This window comes from Vespa crabro, chromosome 22 (genome assembly GCF_910589235.1).
Source record: "Vespa crabro chromosome 22, iyVesCrab1.2, whole genome shotgun sequence".
Taxonomy (NCBI): domain Eukaryota; kingdom Metazoa; phylum Arthropoda; class Insecta; order Hymenoptera; family Vespidae; genus Vespa; species Vespa crabro.
Window position 1 is genome coordinate 3,872,546 of NC_060976.1, and position 21,285 is coordinate 3,893,830.

General features: G+C 30.5%; 3 protein-coding genes across 5 annotated transcripts in view; all 3 read right to left on the bottom strand.

Moving 5' to 3' along the window:
• The window catches only part of LOC124431707 (protein lethal(2)essential for life-like), a 15,948-nt gene extending 5,764 nt beyond the window's left edge, over positions 1-10,184 (bottom strand). Inside the window, exons 1-2 of one of the 3 annotated variants that reach the window (XM_046979886.1) lie at positions 9,980-10,184; positions 1,441-8,391 (exon numbers count right to left, since the gene is read on the bottom strand). In XM_046979886.1, the coding sequence (XP_046835842.1) occupies positions 1,441-1,707 (267 nt within the window). In that variant the 5' untranslated portion in view covers positions 1,708-8,391; positions 9,980-10,184. Of the gene's footprint in view, positions 1-1,440; positions 8,392-9,979 lie in introns of those variants that run through there. The other 2 variants (XM_046979888.1, XM_046979889.1) reach the window with 2 other exon arrangements.
• Positions 4,600-17,320, bottom strand: LOC124431857. The gene is made up of 3 exons (XM_046980200.1): positions 15,973-17,320; positions 15,240-15,480; positions 4,600-14,631 (listed from the first exon to the last, which is right to left on the bottom strand). The coding sequence occupies exons 1-3, from the start codon at positions 16,077-16,079 to the stop codon at positions 14,446-14,448; spliced, it is 534 nt and encodes a 177-aa protein (XP_046836156.1). The 5' UTR covers positions 16,080-17,320; the 3' UTR covers positions 4,600-14,445.
• A 166-nt stretch (positions 17,321-17,486) lies between these two features.
• On the bottom strand, positions 17,487-21,042 carry LOC124431858 (odorant receptor 13a-like). Its single transcript, XM_046980201.1, has 6 exons — positions 20,136-21,042; positions 19,918-20,017; positions 19,729-19,839; positions 19,459-19,614; positions 19,280-19,388; positions 17,487-19,135 (listed from the first exon to the last, which is right to left on the bottom strand). Exons 1-5 carry the CDS (start codon positions 20,921-20,923, stop codon positions 19,338-19,340), a joined length of 1,206 nt encoding a protein of 401 aa, XP_046836157.1. The 5' UTR covers positions 20,924-21,042; the 3' UTR covers positions 17,487-19,135; positions 19,280-19,337.
• Positions 21,043-21,285: the final 243 nt, after the last annotated feature.

The following is a 21,285-nucleotide window of genomic DNA, read 5'->3' on the forward strand; positions in this document are numbered from 1 at the left end:
TTTGGAAACGATTCAAGAGAAACGCGAGTTTCTACGACGTTCCGACATATTCAACGTGGACATTATTTCGATTTAAAATCGCACGAAAACTCACGCTCGTATTTTGCGATTAATTATTAAAAGATATAGAAAACAAATTACCTAAAATCGCGTAAGAAGCCACTTCCAATATCGAAAGAAGAGAAACGGAGATAATAATAATAATAATGAGATAATAAATAATATTAAGAGATTTTTCGAGACGCGGAGAATTTTTAGGATAGTGTTTTTTATTTTTTTCCTTTGTTTTTTCTTTTATCTTCTTGACTTTTTTTTTTTTTAATGTTTGACTGATCGTCAATTAATTACAATTACTCAAGTGTAGCATTGAAAGAGAAAGGAGAGAGAGAGAGAGAGAGAGAGAGAGAAACCGTATTTGTATTTCCTTTGTTATTAGTATTGTGAAAGTGAGAAGAAAGTAAATTAGAGTTCTACTAGCAATCGTCATTTTTTTTCTGACGATCCTCTTTCTTTGCAGAATCCTGTATACATCTGATGTCCGATGTATACAGGATTCTGCAAAGAAAGAGGATCGATTCTGCGTTGCAGTACCTTCGCCGCCCCCATTGTTGCATAATTTTCAATAAGTTTAGATTTTATAATCGCGAAAATAAAGATGAGAACAGGAGGTAAACGTGAGAAAATAAAAAAAAATGAATATCATTTCGTATAACCTGAGAACTCCGACAATATCTCATACCATCGCGTCATCTTTTTGCAATGCTAAGCTTTTATCGCTCGAGGAGATCATTTTTCGTGTTATTGTGCTAAGTTCCTGAACATAATATATATCTCCGCGCAGTAACGTGTTAGGTTATACGAATGTGATACAACACGAACGGGTAACGTTCACTTGCATTGATTTAATTGGACCAAAGTAGTAATGGAACGCCAAAGTTGCAGCGATGTTTCCATTTATGCCGTTTTACGATGTAAAACAGGTTTCTATCTGTCAGTCGGTAAAAAAAGTATCATCGACGAATAATAAATAAATTGCACGAAATTGTTGCACCAGATCGCACTAAATCGCACATAATTGCACTTTGACCCCGACAACGATTCGCGATTTGTAACATTCAAACAAAGTCAAGAATATACACTTTATCGATAATTTGACGAAAATAAAGAATCCAAAGAATTGTGGAATATATCAAGTCTTAGAATAAAGAAGGGAACAAAAAGAAATATCCAAGCTCCAACGAGATGAGACTTTGAGAATCGCATAGAGTACGAAAAATCAAAGTAATCGAAGTAATTGAAGTATCGAGACTCTCAAATGCGTCGTCTTATGTGTATAACGAGATAAATAAAAAAGAAAAAAAAAAAAAACAAAACAAAACAAAAAAAGAACATTTAAGTAACGAATGTGTCGAGGTATAAACGTTCGAGTTCTTTGCCTACCTGAAAGTTATCTTTCTCCATTTTGATTGTACTCGAACCACCAGAGTTTTGTCGTGTCACCGTTCTCCATGGTCGGTAGTACGTGCTGTTGTTCCCCAAAAGTGAACGAAACGGAGTTGGAAATGGTCGGTTGATGCCAAGGTTGGAAAATTCAGAGATCAAATCGTCTCGATTTAGTCCCCTACCGAAGTATTGATCCCAGATTCGTGACACAGGACGATCCATATCCTCCCACCAGTCGCGGAAGACGAGCGGTACAATGGACATTTCTATAAACACAGACGATTCAAGAAATACAATTCCAATTGCTTTGGATATCTTTCTCCATCCTTGGTAGCCAACCGATAAAATAACAATAAAAAAACGTGAAGAAAAACTTAAAGAAAGAAAGGGAGAAAACAAAAAAAAAAATAAAAAAATAAAAAAAAAATAAAAAAAAAAATAAATAAAAAAAAATGAAAGAAAAAATACGAAAAAAAACAAAAAATAAAATGAGTAAAAAATACAAAAAAAAAAAAAAAAAAAAGAAAAAAAAATATTAAAGCTAGCGCAAAATAAGCAGATGTGTGTTGGGTTTACGTAAACGCTAATGACTAACGATCGTATTTCTTCGAAAATAATCTTTAGACTTATCGTTAGGATAAAAACGCCGGTACCTCGTAAGGTTCCAGATTTCTCTTAGGTCGAATAAAAACATCTAATCGCATTTATTATCTATTTCCGTTTTTCTTTATTTATTCTTAATCTATTTATTTATTATTAAAACACTGATACTATTGGTAAAAAAGTTCAGTGTATAAGCAAACGCATTCAGAAAAAATGGCGAGCACTGTTGCATCATCGACACCCAAGCGTTTCGAGTGAAAGCAAGAGAAAGAAAGATTTATTCTCGCGAGGTGCATGCATTCTAAGGGGGAGACATATTTTTTCGTCAACTTTCTTTCCTTCCTTTGATATCACTAATATTCGCATTTAAATGCGAACGACAAATCTGAAATAATTTTTACAAATTTGAAAATTCCAATGCAAAAACAATTAGATGTTATTTCGCTTATTATTATTATTATTATATAAGCGTTACGATTAGGGATTATCATATTTACGAATAATAGAATAAAAATTCTGTTTATCTTTTCGCAAATTCTCTTTCGATATAATAAAGTTTAACGTACTTACATTTAGAACGTTAAAAGTTACTACTCGCGCGCACAATTAGGATGGTAATTTTATTCAATTAAGGCTCTTTCTACTAATCTTGTTATCTGATCATACGCAATGCATCCTGACGCAATGTTTAATGTCTATCGCTTATTTAGAATTGTGGGTATCATCGTCCCCGTTTCTAAAGTATTTCTTAGTTTTATTCCTTAAATGTCGATTATCATTATTAATTCTTTTAATCCACGATAGGATAATTATTATCTTCTTTATATTAATTATTCTTTTATTAGAAACAATGTAGAATATTTTTTAAAAGTTCCATCGTGTTTTTAATCATCGTATAAGTCCGCTCACATATCGATCGATGCTTTCTGTATTCAAGTAGATACGTTTTCAGGGTTTACACTCTCGTTATGTTACGTATTATAAGAACCAATCAACGATAAATATCGTTGAGTTTGAGCTCGAAATAAATATAGTACGACGATAAATCTATATATCTATATATGTATGTGTATATATATATATATACACATATATATATAGATATAAGTTTTATTCACCCGATCACACACGCAAGATAAAAGCGCGTAGATCGATAATTCATCAGGAAGAAAACTTTTGATCGGCGGACAATCGATCGACCAACGAAATGATTAAACCGACTAATTATCATTCCGTAAGATGAATCAATAACATGATTCAACATTAGTCGTGTTACCAAGCTATACGAATGTTTAAAAGTCGAAAAGAAAACCGACGAGGAAGTGTCAACATCGAATTATCGGTCGCGTATTCTGCTATAGAATTTAAATGTTGTTTCTAGAATAGTTTTTAGTACACTTAAGGGAGATTGCGAACGTAAGGATTAGCTTTTCGAGATAAGTCATTGTCGGATAAAAGAATGTGTAAAATCTTAACGTGTTTTTCCGGTAAAATGGTTTTAATGGTACATTTGAAAAAGGAAGTAAGATAAACGCATATTATAGCTCGACAACGATAAAGATTTGCGACGTTACGTTATACTTGAATAAGACTATTAAAAAAATAAAAAAGAAGAGAGAAAGAGTATTTACAAGTTTGAATGTTTTATCATCATTGTCGCTTCTATATCCTTTGAAAGAAGAGATGAACCAAACCTGACGAAATCCATTTTCTCATAATGAAAGATCAATATCAAGATCCGGAAGAGGATTTTGTTAAAGATGATGCGTTATCCGTCAATGATATATATTACTAACATTCCTCGAACGTGTGATCATCGGGAACAGTAGGCGGTTTGTTCGACGAAAGTTACTTTTCTCTGACGGTTTTAGAATCATCATGGAAACGAAAAATGTGAACTTTTTCGGTTTCTTAACTTTAACAACATAATCTCCGAGTATCTTTACATACTAGCTTTAGACTTATTGTGAGACACCGTGATGATATAACCAGTCGTCTTTATCGTCCGAAAGCTATCTAATATGTGACAAACGATTTTTTCGTGATTACGAATACAGAATGTTATAATAACATGTAAAAGTTAACATTAATAATTTGATGTTGATCAAACGAGATTATGGACTACAATTAGAAAGAGAAAATCAATCTGAAGGATACTTTATCGAGCAGATAATAAACCATGAACAGAGAAAAAGAGTTAAGGAGAATTCGATAAAATAAGTGAATAGGGGGATAGACATCCTTTCGAAATAATAATTACAGCTACGTTGCAAGTATAAGCGATTCAAGCTAAAACTTATTATCGAAATGTAAAGAGAGTAAAGAGGGGAAAAAAAAATAAATAAATAAATACACGAAAAAATAATTAAAATGCAAAAAAAAACAAAAAAAAACAAAAAAAAACGATAACAAACAATAAAAAATAAAAAAGAACGATAACAAACAATAAAAAATACAAAAAAAAAAAAAAAAAGAAAGAAATTGGAGGAAGTAAGCGAAGAAGGAAAAATGTAAAAGGGGAACGTGGAAAGAAGAACAACATGCAAGAAAAAAGTTCGTACTACCGTGCTTTTCTGTTCTTTCTTTTCTGGACAGAACGGTGAATTCTAAACACTTGGGAAGATGAGTAGAGAGAAACGATATGGACGGTCGAACGAATCCCAATGGGTCCCAGTAAATTGTGATTTCACTTTCTAATTCGCATCGGCAAAAGCGCGCTGGGAGCTTAAATAGTCCGCGTCTCGATCTTTCGAAATGGAGAGAAGGGGCGGGCGCCTGACGTTTCCCTAAAATGTCACGTGACGCGTATACCGACTGACTTACCCTTCTAAAAATACATTCCTACTAATCGTCGCGAAGAAATACGTACCGCGTCAGCTACCTACCACCCCCGCAACTCTGATTCCATCGACAGACAACGTCGTTTTTCATTTTGGGGTTCCTTTTTAGAAACGCGAATGGCTTCTCTCGCGTACGTCAGTAACAACGCATTGCATCGATAATCCTTTGAGATAGCATGCGATCTACGGATATTTAATCGATACGCGCGATCTGTCGTCGTATCGATCGATCTCGTTTCTCTATCCCCTCCCCTCCCCCGCCTTCCAACACGTTAGTAAGAATCTTACGAGGGACGACACGATGACAGTATTCTCCAATTTGGAAGAAAATAAGAAACGATGTTTCATTGTGTCATCGCTTTTTCCTCTATTCTTAAGTTAATGATACAAACATATCGGAATAGAGATCGGGGAGGAAACAAAATGAAAAATACACAGTGACGAGCATGGTGGTAAAGCTACGTAATATCAATTTTCCTTTAAAAGAGGAGAAAAAGTGCTAGAGAGAAGAGAAAAAGAGTCTCACTTTCTTTATCATCCTTTGATATAAAAATAAACAAACGGAAATAAGAAGAGAGAAAAGAATAAGACGCGTGCTTTTAATACTGAGAAAGTCTAAAAGTTACTCGTTATGGAGGAATAGTATCGCAGAACATATATATATATACACATATAAAACCATACGTATAATTATCTCTGTCGTTATCAATCCTTTTCTCTTCGTTTCATCCTTTAGAATATCGTCCAGCTAATTCACTTTATCGCATAGATTACCTTCACTTGGCAATGCTCCCGAGTATTACTCTTCTATGCATGTAAGAGTACGCTCTACATGTTATTTAGGTTATTCTCTCTAATCGAGAGTTAAGAGTTTCGATGTCTAATTTTTCATACGTTAATAATCATATCGATATACGAACAAGTCGCTAAGACTATTTTCTTATAATTAGGTCAACGGGTAACACCTTGCGACATATTAACGGGCTACCGATTTAAGATCATAATAATCGGTAAATTGATAAGAAAATAGCAAACTGGATAAGATAATATAGGTATATGTAGCGCATATAATTCTTCTCTGAAACAAAAAAGAAAAAGAGGACGGAAGAGCATTTCCTTAGTTAGGTGCGAATACGTGTGACAGCTTGATGATCGTAAAATACTAACATTACTCTCCAATAGATCTTTTTCTTTTAATGTTATGTCGAGAGAGAGAGAAAAACAAAGAAAATGGACGAGGAGTCGTCGCCAAAAAAAAAGTAAAAAAATGAAAAAAAAAAAAAAAAGAAAATAATGAGTTTGATGAGTGTATTTGTTAGTTTATGAAAACAGTGTTTAACATTTTCTTTATTCGTTAGTTACGAAATATAAAAGCAATTATCGTCGTATACTAAAAGATAATATCTACTATCTATTAAGATGCTCCTTGTGCTGCGAAAATCTATATCCATTAGCGGCAAGTGCGACTTTCGATATTGCTTAAAAACTGCACAACAGTCCCGAGACAATTGGGGGAGATAGTTTCTCGTTAATCGAGAACATTCTCGTTATCTTTTCGCTGATAAAAGAAACAAAAAGCGATCAAATGTGTATCCTTTTAGGAACGAACATTTAAAATCTTATCTACCGTTCGAGAAAAACAAAAAAAAACTATTGAAAGTTTACCCATCAAAACATTCGCCCGTTTTATGCTAAATAAAAAAGCGGGAAGCACTGGTTGATTGCATGATAAGATCTCAAGTAATGATGATATCTTTGCTTTTGCATTTCTTCGAATAACACACACACACACACACACAAAACACACATACGCACGCACACAGAGAGCATTCGAAATAGAATATTATAATATCGTTCAACAAGGTAATAGTTGTAACGATAGGCTGGATTAAGTGATTAGTTTAACATATGCATAATCGACTGGTAATATTAATTCCAAACATATGATACTATACTTGTACGAATAACTCACGAATATCGCATTAGACTTTAGCAGAAAAAGCTCGGTGTATTTTCGTCTAGAGATAAACTCTTAAATGTCTCGTTGGATTACTGGATAAAACGACTTTGTTTTTTCATAAAAAAGAAAAAGAACAAAAAACCCGGTAGTGTGTTTGTTGTTCGTTGTACAACTCCGTAACATGCATATACATTAATACATACGTGTATATATATATATATATATATATATATATATATATATATATACTTATGTATAAATACTTGTATGTATATATCTATCTATCTTTTTAAATACATGTTGCTCGTTATACGACAACTGCGTGACGTGCTTATACATTAATACATACATACATACATATATATATAAGTAAATTTATATATACTTATGTATAAATACTTATATGTATATATCTATCTATCTATAAATGTACACAAACCAAATAAGGCACACATGAAACAATAATTACTATCAGCTATAAAGTTTGCGATTTAATCGTCAATGATTTCTTATATATCTTGATGGCTTGACGGTAGTATACATCATTTTGCTGCTTGTGTTTAGAATACGATAATCGTGAATTCTTATCATCATTTTGTTATAACTGTGGGATTGGTACTAACCGTTTGTACGATGTGTATAACCAGAATATTTATAGCGATACCAATTATCTCGTAGGTCTATAGAAACGTGTAGATGTGTATCTACTACTACAGTGTGTGTTATACATAATACTGATTCTCATCTCTTTAATACAAATCTATTGTACGCTCCTGAAAGATTTTACATGAAATTTTTACTAAAATAGACGAGTTTCCGGCTATGTTTATATAAAAATATATCAATGTGTGCTACGTTCAAAACTAGAATCCAAAACTCTTTTACTGGCTGAGAAAAACAATAAAGTGAAATCAGATATAAATAACCGAGTATTCTTATTTTTTTATTTATTTATTATTCAACCAATCGTCCTTCCTATAAAACAAATAGACATTTGAACTTTACGCTCCCAAATATTACATATGTAATAAATGTATCATTGAAGCTTGTACACGTCCTATGATCAAAATCGTTGAGGGGATCCAGAGGAAGATGAAATTTTTAATGGGTGAAATAAAGGTATGAAAAGTTTTATTTTGAAATTATTTAAACAAAACAAAAATATACGTATCTATATAAGCAGTTTTTTTTTTCTTTTTTTTTTTTTTATAAATATACTTCCTATGAACGTGCAATGAACGTAAAGTGAATCTAAAACTAACTTCAGGTGGGATATATATCTATTTAAAAAATAATGTTGGAATGCGCAAACATAAAGAACAGCTGAAAGTATGATTGAAAATTTTTATTTCCATTTACAAAGTTCCTTTGATAGAATCACAGTATATAACGCGTAGTAGAAAATATAATGAGCTTTAAAAAGTAACATTTCTTATTTCTTATCGTCTCTTGTTATTTTACCTCTACCATGTCTGTCCTTACATGCGTTCGGATTGGTTTGTTGAATTTTTAATAGTAACTTAGAGGTTTCAAGCACACATCTTCCTACAAAAGAAATAGAGAATTAGTTAACGATGATCGTTTTGTCGCAACAATGAAAATTTTTCCATCACTTTTATAATATTAAAATTTTAATGAAACTACGGGTATAGCGTTTCTATGATACAAATTTTTAAATTCTTTTCCTATGTATTATGCAACGTGTGTTATTAATGCTTCTCATTGCTTTTATATATTCTAATATGATGAATCAAATTCTATTTATAAATATTATAGTAGTTTATCGTGACAAGATATAACGATGTTTTATGAGAGATAAAATTAAATGTATAGAAAAATATCCGTGTAATTTTAGTAACATTTTTACTATCTTGAAAACAAAATTTCTTGCAGTGTAATTAGTCGATTGATAAACAGGCTCTGCTGAGCACACTACGAATTCTAAAGATGGTAAATATATATTTGTAGAAATGTTAGCATCATATTCTATATTTCTACAAGTACTTATACATCGTTTAGAAAAGTGTGCGATGATGATAAATGAGCCGTTTATGCGAATAACTTATTACACTTTACGAGTTATAAGAAAAACTCTATATATTCGATAAACAAATTGGAGACAATTCTATGACGATAATTTTGTCAAAACAATGATCAAGATCGTCAAATGAGAAGCCATTTTCGAAGAATACAGTCCTTTTCTTTAATGAATTATTAAAATATCTTTGTAAAATTGTGAGGTATTTCTTCAAGTCAAAAACACTGGAAAAGGTAATAACATGAGACTATAAACAAAAGTTTGAAATTCACATATAAATGATTATTATAAAGTTTAGAAAAATAATTTAAATTGCATCGGAATAAACTAATAAGCATGAATGAAGCTGAGAAAATGCACTATTTCTTAAATCGATGAAAATATTTAATGCGATTGATTTTATATGAATAAATAAGAAGATTTGTAATTTTTCTAAAACAAGTTATGGGTAAAAAATATAATACATGGTAAATTGGAAAATAAGATATCAAGAGAATTCAAAAATTATCAAGGCAAATAAGCGTTTTAAAAATATCATTCTAATGTGACAAAGAAATATTTAAGAGTATACACTTTAAAGTTGAAAAAGACATTCAAAGTTGTAAATTCTTTCTGTGAAGAAGAGAAAATAAAATACGCAGACGAGTAATAGTTACGACAAAAAATCAAAAAAAGAAATAATCTCATGTGAGGTAATAATACGTATTGTTAGAAAAGGGAAGAGAAAATGTCAAAATAAAACATTAAGCGATAGTCGAGGAAAAAGCTTTCAGACAAGAAACGTTTGAGAGGCTTGAAAACAGATACATAAGTATTTGAATAGATAGGATTCTAGACAGATTTAAAAAGCACAACATCCAGAAAAAGCATTAAATCTAATGACGATTATTTTTCATGAAACAGTGCACTAAAATTTACTTGCAATTTAAGGTATGTACAATGACGAGTTGTCGATAATTATGGGCAAAGGAAAGGTAGCAAAAAATCGTACAAAAAGTAGACACATGCCTGTTATGTCGCACAAAGACAAGAAAAAGTGACCGAATTAATAAGAATCTTAAGCACGGATAAAACAAATCTTTTACGAATATTTACCTTTTTTTTTTCTTTTTTATCGATGAGTAATCGTGTGAAATAAATCGCTGGATATAAAATTAGTGATTCGATTGTCCTCGTCGTTGTCGATTCGTTTTCTCTCCGTTTTCAAGTAGAAATGGAAATGTTTGATCCGTGCGATCGCGGTCAGTCTTAATTTTCTCTTCCTCTTTTACGCTTTTAACACGATATATGGCACAGTCGAGAATCCAATCTTTCGAGCTTCCGTCGTAGTCTATAGACTTTACCCTCTCGGAGCGTCTATAGACACAGTACGGACGAACTATGTAAAGACAAGATGCGCGCGCCTGTTTAACGATCGCCTAGAGAAGACATGGTAGGAGAAAAAGGAGGGCGAGAGTAATACCTCCTTTAACTTAATATTTAAAAAGCGCGAGATAGCCGACGTCCGAGACGTCTTTCCTTTTCATATTTCAACGGTGCATTTGTTATGAATGCAGATCACGAGCGATTTATCCCTTTTACCACGCCTCTTGAAACTTCGTAAAATCGTCGTTGCACTTTCAACAAAGTCGCCCCTTTGGTATACCCCCGTGCTCGCCTCGCATCCTCAACAGAAGGCGAGCTTTGCTTTTGTATTTTTAGAATTGCCAAGCCAGCCAATCGTTCCGCGCTTTAACTTCCTTTTCACTTATACGTAACTCTATCTACGTAGCTTTATATGTATGTATGTACGTAGGGGACAATATATGATGATAGGAAAGAGTTAGAGTCAGAAAGAGGAAAAGAGAAAGAGAAAGAGAGAGGGAAAGAGAGAGGGGAATTTAATTGCAGGTTTGCTGTCCTTGCGCTATCTCTAATGTTCCGTGAGAACGAATAAGTCTGTCTGCCGTACAGTTCGTCTCATATTTTTTCTTTCCTTTCATTTCTTTTCCTTCAGCTTTTTACTATTTTGCTATCCTTTCGTTCACTCTAACTTTTATACAAAAACTATTTGCTCTTGCTTCTCTTCTTTTTGTTCGACTCCTTTATCTATCTACGAAAAAGTCTATCACGCGAGAGAATGAAAAAACATTCCAATTCTATTCTTCCCTTTAATATGTCCATCAATTTCAATAGTCAACATTCACATTTTGTATATTTATTATTATTATTATATAAAAAAAAAAGAAAAAAAAAAAGAGGATTTTCTTTGACGAATCTCTACTTTCTTCTATACTTGCTCTTTTCTATAATCGATACTTTGCTTTCTCTTTGTCTAGCTTTTTGTCTATTTCGTCTTTATTACTACTTGCTTTTAGATACTTTTTTCTCAATCTCCGTCACTTCTTTCTCTAGATTCTCATATCTCTATCGTATCTGTTAATTAATTAATCCTATATTATGCTTTCCTATTTATCTTGTATCTATCGCAATATTCCTAAATTCTATAATATCTTTCCTATTTTTAACTCTATCTATTCTAATTGCTATCTATCAATGCTTTCCTTTCATTTAAGTCCTTTTTGAATATCCTATATATCTTATACATTATCTATTCTATCTATTCGACTTGCTATCTATCATTGCTTTCCTTTCACTTATATCCATTCTATATATCTTATATATTATCTACTCTGTCTAAATCTTTCTTTTACTCTTCGTTTAAACAATTTCTCATATTTCTATCTTTCCTGTTTTTCTTCGCTATCCACTCTTCTTACAAGTCTATTTATCGATTAGAGAAAGGAGTCGTCAATTAAACATTCTTAACCCGTCCATCTCCCGCGTAACTCCAGATTTACTAAACTAGAAGAAATTATCGTATAACGCGTGTCGATTCGTTGATATTCATGAATTGAATTCAATTGATCTTCCAATTGGTCGATATAATATTTCATTCGAAAACTATATATAAAAAGTATACTTCCTCAAAGAAGTTTGTCGTGTGAAATAATAAACGGACGATAACCGTGTGCGTAAAAACCTTCGGCTTTTGTGTCGTGCAAAGTACAGGAGCACGTCGATCGGAAAAAAAAAAGACAAAGCAAAACAGTTTAGCGTTAGGCTGCGATTTTAATACAGATATAGATTAGAAGAGAATAAAAGAGAGAAAGAGAGGGAAAGAGTACAATGTACAAATTGATATATTCATCGTTCAGGTTCGTGCCGACGTAGCACCAATTTGTACGTAACATCGAGACGTCGTTGGTTTAACGCCCGGGAGAATACCGTTTCTCTTCTAATTTTTTTTCTTATTTTATTTTTTGTCTTTTTTTTTTTTTTTTCTTTTTTTTTTACACGGCTTACTTCGATGAAGTATTTTTATTTATCAATTTCTCTAGATTGAAAGTAGTCTGCTTATCAATTCCTTTTTTTTGGGGGATATTCGATTGAAATGAATTTTGCTATTTTATTTAGGATTTTGTCGCGCGCGTTAAAAGATGTTTCTTCCATCCTCTTTACTTGCTAGAAAAATATTTAGTCTCAATTGGAAGCATCGTAGAGCTGTTTCACGGATGATCAATATTATATTGTATTATATTCGTGTAGAAATATCTTTTCAAATCGTATAGAGTTTTTCTCAATATAAAAGAAAGGATTTATCTTTCGAGATAACATGCTGCAGTTTTTCTTCGATCTGCATGTTTCTTTTTTGTATTTCGATACCACTGTGTAAATTATTACTCTTCGATATTTCGTAGTCTATATTATATATATACATATCATATATTTCCGCGTATATAATCTAATTTCTGACGTGTTTTACATTATACTATATATCTGCATACATGTACATACATACATTTCAAAATAATTTTCCGTCAAGTCAAGTAACAATTACAACCACTTTCTTTATTATATTTATATTCGTATCTATTCGATAAAAAAGAATTTAGAATTAGTATTGATCGTTGAAATATTTCCTAATATTAACATGCTGATAACATGCATCTGCCAACTTATAGTTCTCTTTAATGAGTATTTATTTTAGATATATAATATTTATCAAGCTGCACGTAATCTTATAAATGTTATTTCTAATTAACGCGACTAAAAATGTCGCGTCGTTTTTTTTTTTTTTTTTTTTTTTTTTTTTTTTTTTTTTTTGGATTAAATGAACAAATATACTCCATTCCTATATTGACGCTGCACGACTTTCGTTTTTTGCATGCAACGACGATAGATGTGTCGCTTGTTTACGTGAAAATCGATAAAATCGATAATGTGTTGTACATATTGATTACGAAAGAAATTGATCATATCTCAATGGCAAATGATAATTTTATATTGATATATGCCCAAGTTATTTAGACATTCGTCTACACGTGAGAGCGTCCAGATAACTGATATAAGATAACATAAAGAAATAGAAGGGATTCATAAAGATTTTTCAATCAATTTTTCATTTTCGTAGTAGTAATACAAAGTATAATCGTCCGTCATTGTAATGATCAAATTTACAAATATCACTTTGGAATATTTACGTACATAAAAACTTGTCAAGTAATTTGTTATTTAAATATGATCACTGTTTCGAAAGCATGAGTATGAAGTTATACACTGATACTTTATTACTGTATCAATTTTTCGGGGACGGTGCTTGTTAAATATCACGTCTTTCATCAAAGAAACAAATACAACGAATTTTATAGAGGTTCCTTTTTCAACTTGATTATCTCCATTTGGATTCATTTTGTTTTAAATCTTTAAATATTTATAAATCTGGAGAAAGAATACAAGGCATAAGTCAATTGCAAAGCAAGTTTTTAATCGCTTTACTATTTATATTTCGTGTGTGTATATATAATTCACATATTTTCCAAAGTCACAGAATTGTTTGCATGCCTATGAATAAAGATCGAAGGCACTATATATCCATAAAATATTTGATCTTTTGTTTTCATTCCGCCGGTATTACAATCTGATAATTTTATTTCTTATTGTTTCATAGTGTTTGCAAATTGAGATAACGTGTATATAGGTAAGAAGCCTAATAGACCATATGCTAAATCTAATCTATTCTATTATATTAGCATAGCCATTATTGTTATGTTAATAATGTGATACTGTGTGAGAAAAAAAAAGCTGAGCAAACTAATGATAAGCTAATCATATAGTGTCTAGATAAACCAATACGCTTTTTGTAATTGGCCGAGTTGTTATATATTTTCCAATTTATATTCGCTTAAAGGGAGCGTAAAGTTACATTTTATAAGACTACTAACATTCGATGAAATATTTTTTAAACGTATAAAAAGAAATAGAAAATCGTATAAGCGAGTTATAGAAATAACAGAAAGAAATATTACAATTTTAAAGGAAATTACAAAGAGCAAAGAGAAAAACAAACAAAACAAAAAACTGAATCTAAAACAACTATGCTATTTTTGAAATATTCAAAGATAAAACATATACCTCTGTGTATATAAAAAAAAATATACTTTATAAGAAGATACAAAAGTTATGGGGGAATAAAATGAAAGGATATATCGAAGAAATTGATATAACGACGATTCCTATTCTTAGCTTTCCCTTTTCTTCGTAGTAATAGCCAAATAACAAAAGGAACCGTGATGAGGTACAGGTTGAGAAGTCAAAAAAGCACCATCGTCTGGCGATAATGACATTATCATTGATTTCTCTTCAGCCAGATCCTCTAAATTGATTAATGAGTCCAATGCATCGTCAGTAACGTCGATTTTGCCAGGCTAAAATATTTCGACAAACACTATAAAAATTGTTTACATGATTTTCTGATCAGATTGGAAATATAATTTATAAGAAATCTAAATGTTCCCTATTGAATTAACGCAACTTCTCTGACATCAAAATACAAATCTAGTAAAAAGTCAAAATAAAAAAAAGATTAGAAAATCTAAATAAAAATTGGATCCTCTATCGAATAAGTACTAACAAGTGTCAATGAACATTCGAACTAGTTGCAATAAATGAAATTTGATTAAATGACAAAAGGCGTTTACAATTTTATTACAAGAGTCATACCCTTTGCACAAATTGGACAAGTTTTATCACTCTAGAAGATACATTTGTTTTATACACGAGATATCTGTCAAACATTGCAAAATATTAAATTAATAATGTAACGAGGAAATAAAAGAAAAGAATATCCGATCTCTTCCGATTGGAAAAATTCCAAGTAAATCTTCTTTTCTATCAATTTTTTATGCTACAAATATATTCAACATCAAAAATACACTATGCACATTTATTATATATATATATATATATATATATATATATATATATATATATATATAAAATGATTATAGAGAAAAAGAAAGATCAATTAATAAAATACACTGACTATGAATCTGGCTATATCCTTAAGACATTCGATAATAGGCGGTGGTTTGTCGAAAGGTGGCCTCAATTGACTTTCTTGAAGATTCAATACTAAATAATGCATAAAATCATTTCTAAGTCGCATTGCGGCAATATCGTGGTTGGTATTCATCAAGAAACGTAACCACTTTACTGCGTTTTGCCGATCTAAAGCGAAATAAGTAAATAAATTTTCAATAAATCGATGATCTATAATGGATCAATATAGCAGCGTAGAATATAAAAATGTTTTAAAGGGATCTGCAGGCAAACGTAAATATAATTAATTACTTATGTATAATATAAAAGAAAAAAAATGATCGCAACGAATTGTTGGCGCATATATATACATCAAAAACGTATAAAAGATAACATTAAATACTACATAATGAATACAATGATATTAGATATGTTTTAAATTTCACAGAGATGTCATAATACGTTTATGAATGTATTAATGTTACTGAAGTAATAAGATTCTTTTAATAAAAATTTAAAGAATTATAGGAACAAAAGATCATATTTAGAATAAATTTTGAAAAGCGAGTTTTTGACAGACAAAGATATATTTATATAACTGTATGGAATGAGGCTATATGGCGGATGTTTAGAAAAATAGTAATTAATACGAAAAATTCCAAACTAAGCGTATAATAAGTGTACACGTAGATTTTCCACTTTAATTAATATACGTGAGTAATAATTATTAATTAAAAGGAATACCGCGAAATCTCTTCATGTCGATGACCAGGCGCTTGGCCAGGTAAAGGTTATAATTGCAATCGTAATTAAGACTAGCTATGTCATCGTCCATTTCTTTTTTAAGTAAAAGAACTATTTGTATCTTTAGGTGAGAAATTTAGGGATATCCTAATTGAAATTCACTGATGATTTGTTACAAATTGAACAAATCAACAAATAATTTTTCTTTCTTATCGTCTCGAGGCTTATTATACTAACTACATTCACATATTCGGAAAGGGAAGGTCGATACTTCTTTGATTTTTGTCTCCCTTACGAAACTACATTCGATTGTCTGAATAAATAATATGCAAAGATTTACGAGGAGAAATATCAAATAGAATTATGCATAATTAAATTCTACAAGAGCAAAAGAACGAAACAATTCTGTCTTAGGAATAAATGAATAAGGTTCGTTACAAGAGTATATATATTCATACATATATAAACATAAGTGAACATATATACACATTCTTCTAAACATCTTTATGTAATATAAATTGACATTTCTTGGCCATTTTTCTTCATATTTTATTAGTCAAGGCTGGAAACAAAAAAAAATCATTGAAAATCTTTGGCTCCTTTATCAGAAATATACTGAAGAGCTGCGATGTTTTAATTTATGATATTCTTATTACGTGAACAACTCTCTTTCTCCCTTTTTAAATATTTTACATATTCATATGTATATCAAATCTATTTTCATGTTTCTATTATCTCTTTTTATCTATTTTTAAATTGTACTTTAAAATATTTCTTCATCGTATTACGTACTTGTCATGTTTTTGGCCTTTCAAAAATTTCATGTGATATACTTACTCGAATTAATTGTTATTAAACCAATATAATAGTATAAACATAATAATTAAATTAACTATTGCATATTTTTCGGATTCTACTTTTGGAAGATTTGAGTTTTCAGATATCATCGGACGAAGTGAGTGACGAATGGATGAGAAAAAAAGAACGATGTTACATGTATTGTACATATATGATACAATTAAGGAACAATAATGAGGAAAATTTTATCTTTTAACCCGCACAATCATGTGTGCATATATAAATATATATATATATATATATAATATATAATATATGAAGTAATTAATTATATAAAGAATTAAATAGAAAAATTGGAATACTATGATGCTCAAATTGTATAAATTGATTTACGATAATTTATTATGGAATGTCAATGATATAAATAATGATAAATTCAACAAGATGTAATCAACTCCCATCCAATAGCCATGAAATAATAAAAGTATAAATGAATTGCGGAATATTTCCTCAAAATATTTCCTCATTAATACAGGTTGGTATTTTACATAATAATGTATATCTTACATGTCAATAATATATTTTGAATACTTGATAAATGTGTACATAATGATTTTTTTTTCTTTTTTTAGGGATATTCGTTCAGAAGAGAAGCTGAAGAAAATTCTAAATGTTACAAAATTTGACGATTGAAGTATGAAGAAATGACGACAGAAAACTTCTTACTCTGAAAAAAATTCTATAACGAATTACCTGATAAATAGATATAAGAAATAATGTGATTGGAATGTAATAAGAAAGATACAACAAAAAAAGATTTCTAAAATTATATTAAAATATTTTTATATTGTAATTGATCGATTTATTATTGTATTACTTAATGAAAAAAGAAATTCGAAAAATATTTGTAGAGTTTACACAACGTAATACTATAGAATAATTACAAATAAATGAAATCTAAAGATTATTTCCAAATGTAATAAATTGTATTCCATATTAATTATACTATAATGAATTAATTACAAGCAGATTTTTATATAGATTATATATTATATATGAATAAATCGAAGGGATTTTTTTCCAAAACGTAAAACGATTTAATTGAAAAAAAGTTTGAAGTTAGTTTTTAAATATATATTTTGCTTGAATGAAATTAAAAGAATATAACAATACTTAAAGCAAGACGTATCGATATTAATCCTTAATCAAAAATATTAAAACATGAAATTTACATATATAATATTGAATTAAATGTATAGAACGAAATGAAACATATAAAAATAATATAAATGACACAAATTAATACATATTGTCGTAAGAAATAAATGTAGATTAGAAAGACATTGAATCATCGAATTGTTTGAAATTGTATAATGAAAAATATTGACATAATGTAATACAAAAGTTATGATACAAAAAACAACTCGGATTATCACACACACACACACACACACACACACATATATATATATATATAAAGATTAAAATAAACATTGATTAGCTATAATAAACACATGATGAATATTTTGTACACTCCTTGCACGTGCAAATTATCCGAAAACCTTATCTGAAAAATCCTACCACTTCTTTTGACATCATATTCTCCTGTCACAGAAATTAATTCTCTAAACATTGAAATGAAATTCTTCAAATGTAATTCAGGAGAATGTGATGTTAATAGAATTATTATTCTTTATAATAAAAATCATTAATAATATATCTGTAGATAAATGATCAGTAAACTCTAAGGCAAAAAAGTCGGTAATACCGGTAACTGGTAATATCATTGAGTTGATGATTGCGCTTAGCTGGTTATTTCGATGAGTAGGCAATGTCGATAAGATTGGTAAGTCGGTAAGTCATTGATTAATTATTATAGAGACACTGAATTAATGCCTTACTATTTCGTAGACATTGTAATTCATTGATTAAATTCGGTAGCTACATTCAGAATTATTTATGAACTATTTCATAGATACTGTTTCATGTTTATATTAATAATTTATTTTCAATTAACGAAGAGAATTTTATTCATACATAGGAAATATAAAAAGTTTAGGATTTTTATGAATACATATCAATCATAGGCTGCCCAGATAAAACCACAGATAAATTATACGTAGTATAAAAGAGATAGGGAATTTGTAAAAGTTTACATAACATCGATTACAACAGTGCGATAAATATTGAACGAGAAAAGTATTGTAGATAGCGTTTTCTATAAAGAAGCGCAACCCTTTCATTGCATATATACTTCAGAAAACTTTATAAAATCCCTGTCTACATTTTTTACGAATCACTTTTATTCGTACTATTAAAATCGATATATTCCTTTAGTTTTTGTAATGTCTGCAAATAAACATTTTTTATATATCGAAAAGCTTACATGCAGTATATAAAAAGATTTATTTAAAGTAAATCGTGATACAATTATTTACAACTTATAAAATTATAATGTAAAAGATTATTTGTATGAATATGAAAAACACTTACGTATCGCGTTTTTTTTTTAGATACATTTTATAATTTTTACTACTTGAAAAAGTAATGATTAAGTTACTGTTCGTAATATATTGCAATATGCTGCTGCTGTTTTGATAACCTATAATCGAGATACATATAATTAACAATATTAGGGATTATAAGAAAAATTTGTTGAACCGTTTGTATACCTGACCAAAAGTTTGAAGAGATAGTTCTATTACGTTTCCTGCTGTAATTCTCATGGGACAATGAGATATAGCCATTATTAAAATGACGCTCTTGGCCTTGTTGTTTGGCAAACGGTACCAATCAAGTATGCAGGATGTTACAGCCACCTTTTCTGCCTATCATTATCAATTGCTTTAAGAGTTATATATATATATATATATATATATATATACTCTTATGAAAAAATCTTTTAGTATACGTACGTAGATGAGAGATAGTAAAATGTCTACCTGTAAAGTAAGCTGTTCACCGACAAAACAGAACATGAAAATATGAGATGTTATAGATAAAAGCCCGACGAAGTATGTACAAATACTAGTCGGGTTGTGGTTGCCCCATTCCTTTAGAATTATTAAGATCGTGTTAGAGATAATTCATGTTAGATAGGAAAGAAAAGTAAAAAATATTAACACGAGTACCGTAATTAAACAATATCCAAAGAAACACATGGTCAAGGTGCAACCCATGAGCTCGAACAAACATATCTGTTGCATCGTAACATCTACCGTTTGCAAAAAACTAGGAAGATGCGAAACGATTAGATAAATTCAATAATCAACATTTAATTATCAAAACGTATATGACTACTACAATAAAACAATTATGATCAAGTGATAATAAAGCGATGTTTTTCTACCTTCGTACTTTAATTTGATGCTCAACCGTTATAGAAATCAGTTTATTTGTTTGATCTTCTCCGTTATCGGTCTTTTTAACGATACCTTTGATTAATTTCACGAGAATTTCGAGTTGTCCGCAAGCATGCATGACGAAAAGTGCCGCTAAGCCACAGATCGCTGTGGTAATTGAATAAGTTACCAATCCGGAGACGCACTGCAGGCAAAAGACGATCTCATAATTAGGACTGATTTGATCGTTGAAGAAGACATAATATCCGGAACAGGGAAGAGGTCTGATCGTAATATTTTGAAGGGTTACTATCTTGCCCCTAGAAAGGGGTAGAAAAACTCGATTGAAACCACCGCTGCTATACATGAGAATACCGCAAATGAGAAGCAGTCGTCTTCCGAGTTTTGCTTTCTTTTTCATTATCACACGATAACTTTCGATTTTAACACTTTTCCAATCCTCTTCGACGTGCCTCAGGCAACGAGCGATTTGATTTTCCTGCAAGAGCAATCCGCTATATTTCGCGATCGAAATGACGTTGTAAAAGATGAGCGGTAATTTTTTCAGCTTCGCGCCAGAATCTTTTTCGATCAAGATCAGATGAAGTATAGCTGGTACAACGAAGAAACCCAATAGAGAGTAGCTAAATAAAATGACGAGAAGCTTTAGCAGACTTTCCGTACATTCCTTTTTCTTCTTCGAAAATGGCCATATGCCGAGTGTACGAAGCAAGTAGTCACACAACTCGGTCGTATACCCTATATCTTCCTTGTAATTTTTATTCCCTTCGGTCATAACAAAGTTTTGATTCCTTATCGATATTTTCTTTTAGCTACTTCTCTTTCTTTATAACCCTAACAGAGTTGCAAGATGGTTGCGTTTGAATTGCTTCTGAACTATCGAGAAAATTGCCGCGTTTAAAATACTCCCTGCGGAACAAAAATTACAACATCGTGCGCTTGCGTATTGTTCGATAATTCATGAAGCTTAAACTTTAACGTTTTCTTTAATTCCTTCGAATGATTTTCCGAACTAAGAAAGAATCGAAAGAACGAATAGAAGCATCATTTCAGTGCTTTTATTAAAAAATTCAAAAGGAAAGTTTATCGTGATACTGTCTTTTTCTATGTCTATTATAAACTTCGTTTCTCTTCTTC

Bases quoted from the DNA above. Each gene is read 5' to 3' on its own strand.
- LOC124431857 (XM_046980200.1), bottom strand. From the start codon at position 16,079: ATGGACGATGACATAGCTAGTCTTAATTACGATTGCAATTATAACCTT. The intron at 15,481-15,972 runs ATAATTATTACT...ATATTGATCCAT, and splicing joins CGCGGTATTCCTTTTAATTA to TATAGATCATCGATTTATTG. The intron at 14,632-15,239 runs TTTTATTAATTG...GAAATATTTTAG, and splicing joins CCAGATTCATAGTCAGTGTA to CCTGGCAAAATCGACGTTAC.
- LOC124431858 (XM_046980201.1), bottom strand. From the start codon at position 20,923: ATGACCGAAGGGAATAAAAATTACAAGGAAGATATAGGGTATACGACC. The intron at 19,840-19,917 runs GTACTCGTGTTA...ATAATTCTAAAG, and splicing joins TTGGATATTGTTTAATTACG to GAATGGGGCAACCACAACCC. The intron at 19,389-19,458 runs GTATACAAACGG...TCTCGATTATAG, and splicing joins CTCTTCAAACTTTTGGTCAG to GTTATCAAAACAGCAGCAGC.